The sequence below is a fragment of the Carettochelys insculpta genome, chromosome 18, assembly GCF_033958435.1.
Source record: "Carettochelys insculpta isolate YL-2023 chromosome 18, ASM3395843v1, whole genome shotgun sequence".
In the NCBI taxonomy this organism is placed as follows: domain Eukaryota; kingdom Metazoa; phylum Chordata; order Testudines; family Carettochelyidae; genus Carettochelys; species Carettochelys insculpta.
In genome coordinates this window covers 3,272,489-3,286,691 of record NC_134154.1, presented here as the reverse complement: position 1 = coordinate 3,286,691, position 14,203 = coordinate 3,272,489, and the positions used below count along the sequence as shown (strand labels likewise).

Here is a 14,203-nt window from a genome sequence, read left to right as displayed (position 1 = left end):
TCAGTCGTCTTGAGATTTATTTTTGATGGTCATCCACTCACACTGTGCCCTTGGCGCTTAATATTGAGCAACTACATATGGTTATGAGGTGATTTTGCAGAAAAGTGTGCATCCAGTCACTTCGTTTTTTCGGGGCTGTAAGTACTGTCAAACCATATTTTCTCCGATGGTATGATCCCTGCATCTCAATATATTTAATGAACAGAAGGATGCCTGAGTTTTCAGTAGGATGGATTGATTTAAATTATTGGTTTAAATCACCATGAAAAATATTGATTTAAATCAAGTTTCCCACTGATACTACTTTACATGTTTCTTAAACAATAGTGCAAATCTCAGAGGGTATTTTTTTAAATTTTTTTCAGATAAGTTGATTTGTATTAATTTAGGAAATAGTACATAATGTTCGTTACCTGTGTCAAATTAAGCTATGAGCCATGCAGATAAACAATAACAACCACCTTTTTTGTTACCATTTTACAGTGAGTCACTGTGGCCAATTGAAGCAAGAAATGCAGCTATTGCTAACGACTGCTTTACATGTGCCATAAACCGAGTAGGAACGGTAAGTATTTCAACACTTTGCTTTGTAGCCTTAGTTCTGCATCTATGCACTATGATACTGTACTGTATAGTACTGTAATACTAGCTAATGAATTGTATAGTCTCACAGCATTACATCGTAGCACTAGGACACCTTGAGCATGCCTATATTCCTCTTTATAGCATGAGACCGCTCATGAACATGTGTAATTTGTTTGAAGAGTGAAAGTGTTTTAAGCAGGGAGAGTGAACCCCTGCCCCTGCTGCTGGCTGTCTGCATTCTGCTGCAGCTCCTTCCTATTCTTGACTTGTTCTTCCTTTGTGGTGATGAATTTAACTAAGGTGGATGCTCCTTCCCAGCTTACTAACTCTCTTAGCTCCTATGCAGAACCCAGTGTAATCTTAGCTAGGCTTATTGAAAAAGACATATGTCCTCTCACATCTGTGACGGAGCTGGCCCCTACTAATCAGACACGTTCTCTCCTTACCTGAAATCATGGAACTGATCCTGCTCTCACTGCAGTTGTAGCAGAGCCCTGTCTTCAGAGCTAGTGACACAAGGTTGATGAGATAATGTATTGTATTGGACCAAGTTCTGTTGCTGATGGCAACAAACTTCCCAGCTAAGCAGAGATCTTTTTCAGATCTGGGAACATTACTGAATGGTACAGCTAAATACAAGGTCAAACATATTGATTAGCATAAATAGTTAACACATTTAAAAGGATCATTTAGGAGAAGTTGTGATGAAAGATCAATATCAACTTCTTCATAGGCCACCTTGAATTTCTGGACAGATGCACAACAAAACCAATGATGTACTAAGACACAGTGATGATATTTTCATTCTTTGGATAAATGACCTAACTTCCTTCTGGATTTCCACCACAACTTCAAGAACTACTACCCATCCATCAAACTTTTCTAGAACACCCTCAGCAACGACAATTTCCTGGCCACGATTAGGTTCAACAATGAAACCTTACAAGATAACTTTACACAGGAAACCCCATGGATCATTGCATTTACCTTCACAGATCCAGTAACCACACCGAGAACTCAGTTTCCTTCAGCCAGCCCCTCAGCTGTGCTCCATGGAGAAAGTCGTAAACACGTACCTTAGCAGGCGTAAAACCGCCTTTACCAAACGAGGATACTCCACTAGAGAAGTAGATCCCATCATGGAATGAGCCACCAAAACCCCACAAGACATGCTGTTTTACTGCAGGGACCTCAAACCCTAGCTGTTACCTACCACCCCATACTGGAGCCCATATGGGTAGCTTTAAACAGCTACAACCCCTATTTGATGGGAACAAATTCTGAAAGTCTTTGCAAAACCCCCTCTTTGCACCTTCAGATAACCCACTAACCTCTCCAGCCTCATTACCAGAAGCAAACTCCCCACAAACCAGTACCAGTCAACTCAAACAACACCAGACCCTGGCATAGTAACATGCAAAATCTATAGACTTATCACTACCGCTACAATGATCAATATCTCCCACAACACACCTTCCAAGATGTATAGGTGCCACTTATGCGTATCACCGTATGTGATGTTCATCCTCCAGAGCACTATGTGGATGAAGTCAGATAGATATGATGTTCTTGAATGAACTCACTGAAAAACAATAAAAGACAAAAATTCTATATTACTCATGGGAGAACAGTTTTCACAGGACAATCATTCCACTCCATATCTGACATATCATTAACCTCCCTGCCCCTTGTGTTCTTTGTCCTGTGACTGGAGGAGTGTTAATTGGCCACTTTGATGTAAATGGTTCCTTAAAATGTTAATTACTTATCCTAAACAATCTTGTACTGAGCTGTAACACTCTGAGTACCTTTGCCCTATGTAGCTCAAAATCTTGTCTGGTCACCAACAGAAGTTGTACAATGAAAGGTACCTCACCAGTGTTGTCTTCTTGACATCCTGGGACCAACATGACTACATCAACACTGTGGCATTCTGAGATAGAGCATATGCAAATTCTATGTCTGGCATCTTAGGGTAGGTCTCCACAGCAAAGTTATTTCTAAATAACAACTGTTATTTTGAAATAACTATTGTAGCATCTACACAACACAACCACTATTTAAAAATAATTTTGAAATAGTTTATATCGAAATAAGGTTGCTGTGTAGACTTACCTCAGGTGTGTATATATTTTAAAGGTGCTCCCCAGGACTCTGGCTTTATGTCCACCCAGGTAGAGCATATATTCTTCTTCGAGTGTCCCCGTGGGTGCTCCACATTAGGTGTCGGGCTCGCCCGGCGCCGCAGATCGGATCTTCCAAGCAGTTTCTGCCGGACCGCGCATGCGCCGGTGCGCGCCGCTCCCCCGCGCGCTCCCGGCCATGTGCGCGATCCGGTCCCCGCCAGTTCCTCTTAACCGCCGTCGGCTGCAGACGGAATCCAACTAGGCTAAGGCCAAGTAGTGTATTCAACGACTTTATCTGTTTTTTCTTAAAGTTTTTTTCAGGCACTTAGGCTACTATAAGCTAGCCGGTTGTTATTTTGTAAAAAAAAAAGAAAAAAACAAAAAAAAAAAAACAACGAACAAGCTAGGAGAGGGACAGCTCAGCCAGTCCCAGTAACAAGCGCCGGAGGCCAGGAGCTAGGGCTATCAGCCCTCCTGCTAAGGCAGGCCATCGGACGGGGAAAACGGCACAAAGAAGGTGCTAAGTACCCACTTAAAAACTCTAAGACTCACCAACAATGTCCTCTTCAGGCTTTAAAACAAGAGAAAAAAAAAAAAAAAAAATGCTGCTTCTTGATAAGGCCCTCCAGCCAGAAGCGCCGGAGCGGCCGCAGCAGGAGGGACCCTCCGGGGCCCTTAAAAGGAAAGCTGCCTCCCTCACTCCATCAGCGCAGAAACGGAGGAAAGTATCTCCAGCCCGATCCCTGCCGGCAGCAACAGCGAGCGGGACGGGAGGAGCAAGCAGCCCCCAGCCGCAGCAACAGCTGATCGGCGGCGGCACGGAGAGCCACGTGGAAACGGCTCAGCCTCCAATACTCAGCCAGCCGCCCAGCACCGCAGGCAGGGCGGCGGCTAAGCAAACGCCGGTACCGGCGGCACCGCAGGCAGCGGCACCGACCCCCGGGGAACCGGCGGTGCAGAGCGCGCAGGCACGCAGCCTGCCGGCACCGGAGGACACCGCACATGCGGCATCGCCCTCGAGCGTGCCGAGCTCGGTGCGGACGGGGCCGGAATCCCCTGTATGCTCCCCAGCCCGATCCCTGCCGGCAGCAACAGCGAGCGGGACGGGAGGAGCGAGCAGCCCCAGCCGCAGCAACAGCTGATCGGCGGCGGCACGGAGAGCCACGTGGAAGCAGCTCAGCCTCCGATAATCAGCCAGCCGCCCCGCACCGCAGGCAGGGCGGCGGCTAAACAAGCGCTGGTACCAGCGGCACCGACCCCTGGGGAACCGGCGGTGCAGAGAGCGCAGGCACGTAGCCTGCCGGCACTGGAGGACACCGCACGTGCGGCACCGCCCTTGAGCGTGCCGAGCTTGGTGTGGACGCCGGAATGCCCTGTATGCCCCCCAGCCCGATCCCTGCCGGCAGCAACAACGAGCGGGACGGGAGGAGCGAGCAGCCCCCAGCCGCAGCAACAGCTGATCGGCGGCGGCACGGAGAGCCACGTGCAAGCGGCTCACCCTTCGATAATCAGCCAGCCGCCCCGCACCGTAGGCAGGGCGGCGGCTAAACAAGCGCCGGTACCACCGACCCCCGGAAAACCAGCGGTGCAGAGCGCGCAGGCACGCAGCCTGCCGGCACCGAAGGACACCGCACATGCGGCACCGACTTCGAGTGTGCCGAGCTCGGTGCGGACGGGGCCGGGATCCCCTGTATGTCAGGGGCGGAGTTACCTCCTCAAGGGAGGGGGAAGACTGCACACAAGAGGAGGCATTGCAGCCCCTCTCCGCACAGGGCTGTGTAGTTGCTTTCTCACAGCCCTCCGCTATGTTGCAGACTCCAACTAGAAGGCAGGGGTCCCCCACCCCTTGGCCTACCCGGAGCCCCCTTCTCCATTTCTGCAACCAGCCTCACCCTGGCTGGGACCACCTCTCCAGGGTCTCGACGGTCTCCCTCCCCCAGACGCAAAGCGTATGCACCAAGGGAGTGGTCTAGGTCACCTTCCCAAGACCAGTGCTTATACTGCCGTGGTCGCCCCTACCACGCAGGGCATAGACACCATCGGCAATCTACTAGGGAAAGATCCCTACGAACGATCTCGTACCCCCGAGGGCAATTGTGACCGGGGACAGAGACTTAAGCATCTCAGGGGGGACTGGTTATGGAACCCCGAGATTTTTCCTCGCACACCTCTAGTGAGAGGGTGTACCATCATCAGCAGGAACCGGAAGGGTCCAGAAAGACGTACCCCAGCGGTTCCTCGCTTTCCTCCCCGGATGAGGCTACGGCCCCGGGGGGCGTCCATCCTCCGGACGATCTCAAACAGTTCCAAGAGCTGTTTTACGAGGGTGGCCTTCACGCAAGGCTTCCAGACAGCAAAGGTGCAAGAGCAACACCATAAGCTCCTCAAAAATCTGAGACCTCCGGCCTCCTCCAAAATAGCATACCGCTGATGACGCAATCTTGGAGTCTGCCACTATGATATGGCAGACTCCTGCGACTATTCCGCCTGTCCACAAAAGAGCGAAAATAAATAAATACTTCGTGCCCACGAAGGGCATGGAGTTCCTGTTCAGCCACCCACAACCAAATTCTTTGGTGGTGGAGTCGTCGCAACGTGGGGGAATAAACAAACATGCCAAAAAGCTAGAGCTGTTGGGCAGAAAGGTCTACTCCTCCTCCACGCTACTGTTGCCAATGGCAAATTACGCAGCGCATCTAGCGAACCATAATTTCAACAACCACATTAGGTTGACCTCCCTCATGGACTCGCTTCCAGAGGGCACGAAACCAGTGCTCAAGGCCATCATCCGACCATTTTATAACCAGTGGCAAAGGATCACCACAGACACATGGGTGCTGGAGATCATAGCCACGGGGTACGCCATCCCCTCCCAGTTGCTCCCACCGCCATGACCTCCACCCGGGGCCCCACCTCCAGGAGACCTCCCATGTAGCGAGGCTCAAGCAGGAGGTAGACCATCTCATGCTCGTAGGGGCAGTGGAAAGAGTGCCGGAGCAACTGCAAGGGAGAGGGTTCTACTCGAGGTACTTCCTCACGGGGAGGTCCATCTTAGATTTTCGAGGCCTCACCGGTACCTGCGCAAGCAACGTTTTCGGATGATCACAAACGCCTCCATCCTTACGGCACTAGACGATGGAGATTGGTTCGCAGCCCTTGACTTACAAGGTCCTACCGTTTGGGCTCTCCTCAGCCCCCAGAGTCTTCACCAAGACCTTGGCAGTGGTGTCAGCCTACCTGCACAGACAGGGGGTATTTATATTCCAGTATCTGAATGACTGCCTACTCAAAGGGGCCTCAAAGGAGGAGGTACTACGCATAATATGTGTCACAGCAGGCACGTTCTCTTCGCTCGGCCTGCTTATCAATCTGACAAAATCAAAGACAGACCCCGCACAGGACATAGAGTTCGTAGGGGCACGCATAAATTCTATTACAGCGAGGGCGTATCTACCAGAGACTCGCTTTCGGGCCATCGGCTCCCTCGCGCAAGGCTTCACCTTCAGCCCTATGGTGCCGGTTCTGACGTGCTTACAGCCGCTGGGCCACATGGCAGCAGCAACGTTTCGTAGAACAGAACGCCAGGTTACACATGCGCAGCATGCAGCATTGGCTGGCGAGCGTATACAAACCGGCAGCACACACTGTTCACAGGATGGCGTCGCCCACAACGGAGGTGCGCAAATCCCTGCAATGGTGGGTAAACCCCGAGAACCTGCTTACAAGGGTACCCGTCCACCAACCACACGTATTGGTTTTTCTTACTACAGATGCCCCCCTCATAGGGTGGGGAGCACACATGGGCGAAGAGGTGACGCAAGAGCTGTGGTCCTCTATGGAGCAGTCACTGCACACAAATATACTGGAGCTCAAAGCAGTGTTCAACGCCTGCAGACACTTTCGAGACCAACTGAAAGGCAAGGTAGTCGGGATCAGTACAGACGATACCTCCACCATGTTTTATATAAATCGGCAAGGAGGAGCTCGGTCCCGTGCCTTATGTATAGAAGCAGTCCGGTTGTGGAACTGCTGCATCGCCAACAAGGTAACCTTGAAAGCCTCGTACTTACCAGGCGCTCGCAATGTGAAGGCAGACCAGCTGAGCAGGCGTTTCGCACTCACGCACGAGTGGCAGATCCGTCCCGATCTGCTGCAACCGATTTTTCCACGCATGGGGTTTTTCCCCAGATAGACCCTGTTTGCTACTCAGCACAACAAGAAGTGCCCACGATTCTGCTCCAGGGCAGGACTGGGACGGGGGTCCCTGAGGGATGCCTTCGCGATCTCATGGAGGGGCCCCCTGCTTTACGCTTTCCCTCCCACAGTGCTCATCCACAAAGTGTTGCAGAAAGCCAGGAGGGAAGGAACCTGAATGATCCCGATAGTCCCAACGTGGGATCGACAGCAATGGTTCCCCCTATTCCTGCGCATGTCGGACCGGCCACCGATGTCCCCTCCGGTGGCGCGGGATCTGCTCACGCAAGCCCAGGGGTCCATAGTGCATCCGCACCCCCAAAGCCTGCGACTACAAACGTGGTTAATCCATGGCTCAGCTCCCTAGAGAGCACATGTACGGAGGAAGTGCAGCAAGTCCTAGAAAGTAGCAGGAGGACTTCCACCAGGAAGACCTTCAAGCAGAAATGGACTCGCTTTACGGCATGGTGTTCTACCAAACAGCTAGCCCCCTTTCGGTGCCTATGGCTGTGATATTAGAGTATTTACTGGACCTCAAGAGAGGAGGACTCTCGCTATCCTCGTTTCAGGTCCACCTGGCCGCCATTTTGGTGTTCAGACACGAAGAGGAAGGGCACACGGTGTTCGCCCATCCCATGGTTACCAGGTTCTTCAAAGGGCTGGTAAGCCTATACCCCCCTCAGAAACCGCTTCCACCTCTGTGGAACTCGGACCTGGTGCTTAATGCGAAAAGGGGACCACCGTTTGAGCCTTTGGCCACGGTTTCCCTCCGCCTCCTTATGATGAAGACGACCTTTCTTCTCGCAATCACGTCGGCTCGCAGGGTGAGCGAGCTTGAGGCAGTTATGGCAACGCCGCCCTGCGCTGTTTTTCCAAGGAGGCGGTAACCATACGGCTGCATCCAGCCTTTGTTCCTAAAGTTTCTTTCTGAGTTTCATACTAACGAACCTATTGTTACCCTTGTTTATCCAAAGCCTCATAACTCTAACAAAGAGGTGCGCCTACACCTCCTGGACGTGAGCAGGCGCTAGCTTTATATATGGACAGGACCAAGTCCTTCCGGAGAACGGATAGGCTCCTAGTCTCTATCGCTCCCAAATCAAAAGGAGAATGTCTCTCTTCGCAGAGAATCTCTAAGCACATCGTATCTTGCATAAAAATGTGCTACAAACTCAAAAAGACTCCTTTACTGGCCACGCCCAGGGCTCATTCCACTAGGGCGGTGGCAGCATCAACAGCCTTTTTTCAAGGGCGTTGCGCTAAAAGACATTTGCAGAGTGGCGACCTGGTCATCCTGTGACACCTTCGCCAAACATTACGCCCTTCACAGGGTATTCCAAGAGGATACCCGTCTCTTGGCAGCGGTCCTCTCGGGGACAAGCTGCACATAATCCGATTACCCACCTCCTATCTTGGGTTACTGCTGGGTAGTCACCTAATGTGGAGCACCCACGGGGACACTCGAAGAAGAAAGAAAGGTTACTCACCGTAGTAACGGTGGTTCTTCGAGATGTGTCCCCGTGGGTGCTCCACTACCCGCCCATCCTCCCCGCTCCGGATCTCTGTTTAGTGTTTTGCAGGAGCATCCGAGGCGGTTGGTCAAGGAACTGGCGGGGACCGGATCGCGCACATGGCCGGGAGCGCGCGGGGGAGCGGCGCGCACCGGCGCATGCGCGGTCCGGCAGAAACTGCTTGGAAGATCCGATCTGCGGCGCCGGGCGAGCCCGACACCTAATGTGGAGCACCCACGGGGACACATCTCGAAGAACCACCGTTACTACGGTGAGTAACCTTTCTTTCTTCCTTTCTATTATCTGTAAAGACTACATCATTACAATCTCTCTTCTCCCACCCCACACCAGAGACGTCCTCCCTTTGATCGTTACCTTCTTGTGGTAGAAAGGCTTGTGTGTCCCAAAGGCCCTCAAAATTATGTCATCTGGAGTCTTGTGCTACTCGCAGGGTCACCCTTAGTGAACAGTTGTAAGAGAAGGTTCCAGATGAAGCACAGTCCGGACTTCTCAGGTTGCTGTACACATAACTGATTCAGAATTACAGTTTTCCTCCACACCACTCCAATTCCCTGTTCAAGGGCTTGGTTGTGGATGGGTCATTTACGTATTTGAGAACATGTCAGCTCTCTGTGGCTGTGAATAGGGTAAGGGCTGTAGGCTGCAGCAGGACAGAGACATCATGTTGTCTCAGACTCTCCTGCCGTTGGATCCTGGGCTGCTTCTTGTCATGTTTGGTAGCCTGTGCATCGGAGCTGATTTCATGCATAGATCTCTGCTATGACCAGGACTGTGACACACGGTTACTACTCCTCAGAGCACTGTGAATACAGGGCTGTCACTCAAGCAAATGCCTGTCTTCCAAACTAGTCCACCATAAAATTCTAGCAAGAGAGTCACTATCTTGAATCTAGAAACGAGGTGACTCTGAAGATTTCCTTTTGCAGATCATGTTGAGGGTAAGCCAGACATGTCTTAATAGATGTATGCCAGGCATGAATTAATATGTTGTTATAGTAACCACTGTATTGCAGTGATCTCATGAAGCGGGCCTTTGCCCACAAACGCTTATGCTCCAAAATATCAGTTAGTCTACAAGGCGCCAAAGGACTTCTTGTTGTTTTGCAGCAAGATTCTCTTTCATTAAATGAGACTGTAGTGCCATCTACAGATTCATTTTAAACTAGCCTTTGTTTCACAGGAATACTACCCGAATGCATTTACATCTGGAGATGGTAAGAATGGTACGTTCAGTAAATACTTTCATGAATTGGTAAAAGTTTATTTTGAAGCATGAATAGTTATCATTCCGTCTGTTTGCTTGTAGTTTCCATAGCAATGGCAGTATCTGCTTCCCAGAAATAACTCTGTTTGGACTTCTGAATAGATAACCAAGCATTTTATGAAAGATTTTTTGAAGAAGGGGGCTCTTTCGAAAGATCCTGTGGAACATCTACGTACACAAAGCATTTCTTTGAAAGTATATTGAAAGACTGTGGTGGTCCTTTCGAAGTCGGTCTTCCTTTCCCATTTCAGGAAGAACACCCCCTTTTGAACACTTCTTTTGAAAGAAAATGTGTGTAGATGCTCCCTGTGGCCTGTCTTTCGAAAGAGCAGTCCTCATTTTTGATCCCTGGCCCATTCTTTTGAAAGAGTGGGGCTAAGTGGATGCTCTCTTTCGAAAGAGCAGATCACTGTTTTGATCTGCTTTTCTCTGTGCGGACACACTCTTTCAAAAGAAGCTCTTTCAGAAGAGATCTTCCAGAAGGGCTTCTTTCAAAAACATCTCTGTAATGTAGACATAGCCATTGTGATGTCACAGTTATCATTTACTTGATTGCAGGCAAGATAGGAGAGAGAAACATAGCTTTTATTTAAATGCAGATAGTTTTAATAATTAGTAAGTATAGACATACATTATCAAAATCCTATTAGAGTTACATGGATTGTCCATGTGAAAGCTCTTGTGTGTGTGAAACTAAAGGTTAGAGCTCAGTTTTCTTGTGGCTTGTTAAGTGGGGGCACAGCTGGAGGATTAAAAAAAAAATGAAGCAAATCTCAGTTTCACAGGGGAAAGAACATGTAAAATTTTATACTTATTTGCTCATGGCATTCTGTGCTGATTATTATTTTATTTATTAAGCCCACCATGACTTGGGATATTTTTATGGCTCAAGTTACGTGGCTGCACCAGATGGCAGTCGGACACCTGGACTCTCGCGTACTCAGGATGGGCTGTTGGTGGTAGAGTTAGATCTAAACCTTTGCAGGCAAGTTGGTGACAAATGGAGTTTTAAGGTAAGTCCTTTTTTTCTGTAAAGAAACCTGGGTAGTGGTCTAAGAACAGTTTGCTAACTTTTAAATGACATTTAATGGGCCTTATACATTAGCTTTTATGGAAGTTAAGGTGTTGCTAAAGATGGAACTTTCTAATTCTTATGATTATGAAGGCAACATTCAGAAGGCTAAGTAGTGGAGTGTTCACTTCCTGAGCACACTAACAGCCTGAAACTGGACGAGAGCTTCCCGCAGTCACCTCTTACTGTTTCATTTGGGAAGTGAATTAAGCTAGCTGGAACTTAAGCCACTTTAATTCTGTATGAGAGCATCTACACAGAGGATTACTGTGGTTTAACTAACCTAACACCTTTAATTAATTTCTGTTCACTTTCCTGAAGGAATGTGAATATTGCAGTTCAAAACTTGAGGCTGGCCCACGACAACTGATTCAAGCTCGTGGGGATCAGGCTAAGGATCTGTTCAACTGCTGTACAGATGTTCAGTCTCAGGTAACAGTCTGAGCTCTGGGACCCTCCTGTCTTGCAGGGTTCTAGAGCCCAGCCTGAGCCTGAATGTCTACATGGCAAATTTTTCAGCCTTGGAGCTTGAGCCCCACGAGTCCACGTCAGCTGACCAGGGCCACCCACATGTTTTTTTTACTGTGTAGACATACACAGAGCAACCACGTGTAGTTAAGCCTTAGTTTTAGTCCTCAGAACTGCTATAAGTCTTGAATTGTGATCAGCCTTTTTTCCTGAATGCAATATACACTTTGACTCCTGGCAACAAGTAGGATAAGGCCTCTGTCTAGCAATCTTTACAATCTGCCATTTTCCTTTTTATAAATCTTTATCTGTATAAATGCACATCCAGCTTCCTTGTGTTTTACTCTTGTATATGCTTTTGCCATGTGGTCTTTTGTATTTTGTGACACACTAGACAACAGCAGGTGCTGACACTGAGACTGATTTTTCCCGTGCCACAGTGTGGTGCTGTGGCAACGTCAGCCCTTGCTGGCATGGGTGGTCATTGTCCAAGATGGTCACTTGATAATGAGTAGGACATCTTCATGTCACTCTCCTATTTGTGAGTCTGTTGATGGCAGATCAGCCTGATTCTGGAGCTGCAGATCTGATCACAGATAGGGCAGTTGTTGGTAGCTGTTGGATTCAGACTGTTTCAGATAGGAGAAGCTATAGATAGTGCTCTGTCGCTGAGGGAGGAGCAAGTTGACTCCCTTCAAAGCTGATGTTTCAGGCTGCTTGCACATTCAGGAAAACAACAATATCACAAGTTTTCTTCACAAGTATAATTGATATAAACATAGTGGGGTTTTGCTCTGAAAAGTAACTGTTAAAAAAAAAAAAAGCTTGGGATTTGTGTTTTACATGACTATCTTTCACATATGCTAATAATAATAAATTACTATTGTTATTATGTTGTTCTCGGTAACTACCAGCCCTGAAACTTCTGCCTGGGATCTGAAAGCCAAGATGGGTTCTTCCCTTACTGTGCATCATCATCAGAGCATGCTATCACACTGGGAGCTATACAAGATCCTTTACAAATACAGCCCAACTGCTCCAGTGACATCTTTAATCCATTGAAAGCAGTGGGGTTTTGGGGTGTTACTGGGAACATCCTGGAACACTTCTAACTTGTGCAGTTCCACTGCCTTCACTGGGTGTATATTGGTGTAACTGGGAGTACATATGCTTTGTAAGATTGTACTATGTTTACACAGTCACTTTACAAATGCAGTTCTATGCTGCAATGGCTTTCTTAAAATGAGAGCTTAGCTTTCAAAAGAAATTGCTTGTCATGGCATTGGTAATTTTTGAAGATGGAGAGAATTAGCACCTTACTATTTTTGGTAATTAATGCTTCTTTTTTAAGAAGTGATCTCAATCAAAATTTCCTATTGATATTCCTTCAGCTGATGATCTGTAGTCTTCCCTGTCAGTGGGGAGGAGAAAGAGCAGCTAATGGGAAATTACTGATATAGGCTACAGCTCTGCCTTTCTTTTCCAGATGACTGGAAGATACGAGATGTATGCAGAGGAACTCTCAAAGGCTGTCCAGTCTGACTTTACACCCAATATTATTAAAGAGTAACTATGTCAGTGTCCTCTGGTAGGAGAGCTGTCATGCCAAGCGTCTCCTCATTTAAAAAAAAAAAAATCAAACAGACATGATCTATGCATATTAGTCTGCAAAAGTCACCATCATTTATTGTCTCACAGTTGATACTGCTGCTGAAGCTAGGCAAGTGCAGGTGCAGTGACTGCGTGTCAAAAGCTACTATACATTTTTATAAAGCAGCGATATAAGCAACCTACCATCATGCAAAATGATGAACACATGATATCTAGGTTTGGAACTCACTTGGTCAGATTTAGTTTAAATTCTGAAATGTGCATGAAACTATGAGTGTTGCTGAAAGGTGATGATATATCATGTACAGGTTGAACCTCTCTAATCTGGCATCCTCGGGATCTGACTGGTGCCAGATGAGAGAATTTGCAGGATGACAGGAAGTCAATATAGTCTAGCACATTACCAACACATTCACTGTTTACTGGGCTCTTAGAAGACATTTGGTGGTAAATTACAGCTAAATAACAGCAGAGAAAACTGAGAGCCAGGACTGGTGGCTGTAAACAAACTTTATGGGACTGTGGGAAACTTGGCCACACTCATAAGTGGTCATCCAGCTAACTAAAATCATGCTGAATTATGGATGTTGCTGGATGAGAGCATGTTGGATGAGAGCATGCAACTAGAGAGGTTCAACCTATACAAAACCCCTCTGGCCCTGAGGAAATGCTAGTGTGCTTTCCCTGTCTGCTTTGTTGGACTGTCATAAACAAGCCAACACTTAGAGGCTTTGTCTGGGACCTTTTGAAGTTTCCTTTTTGTGCACAGAAACACTCACATAGTTGAGTAGAGTATTAAAAATACAAGCATTGACACTTTGGTACTCGATAAGGCACTGACTGTATTTCTTCTCACTTCACATAAGTTTACACTGACACAAGTAATGGACTGCCTGTGCTGTCACACAGATGTAATTTGTAAAGGCATGTTTGTGTTTAGAGCCATTTTGCCTTTTTATTAAACTGCCATCAGCTATTCCAGTAGTTGTTTCCATGGCTTCAGACACTCTTAGCTTTACAATGATGTTTGTGGTTACTGTGTGTGCTGGTAGTGTCTTGCTGGGAGAGCTGTGTAAATTTCTCCAGGCTGGGAATGAGGGTGGCTGCACTGAGGGGCTGTGTGTGTTTGGGTTTACTGTGTATGCTGGTTGTGTGTGGGTTATATTGTGCTGGAAGTGTATGTTGATTTTTGTGTATGGCTATTGAATCAGGTAATCCAGTATGCGTAGTTTTCCTAGTACAACCGATGAAATTGTGAGCAATTTAACTGTAGAGTAAGGTTAGTTGGATGTGTTACCTCTTATATCACAGTGGTCTAGAACTCTTTGCATAGCATAGCTAAATGCATGCC

The 14,203-nt window shown here is 47.8% G+C and overlaps 1 protein-coding gene across 1 annotated transcript in view; it reads left to right on the top strand.

The window, feature by feature from the left end:
* Positions 1–13,833, top strand: part of UPB1 (beta-ureidopropionase 1) — a 39,171-nt gene extending 25,338 nt beyond the window's left edge. The window contains exons 7-10 of the mRNA XM_075012546.1: positions 484–565; positions 9,618–9,660; positions 10,560–10,714; positions 12,728–13,833. Of these exons, the coding sequence (XP_074868647.1) occupies positions 484–565; positions 9,618–9,660; positions 10,560–10,714; positions 12,728–12,811 (364 nt within the window). The 3' untranslated portion in view covers positions 12,812–13,833. The remainder of the gene's footprint in view (positions 1–483; positions 566–9,617; positions 9,661–10,559; positions 10,715–12,727) is intronic.
* The last annotated feature ends 370 nt before the right edge of the window (positions 13,834–14,203 follow it).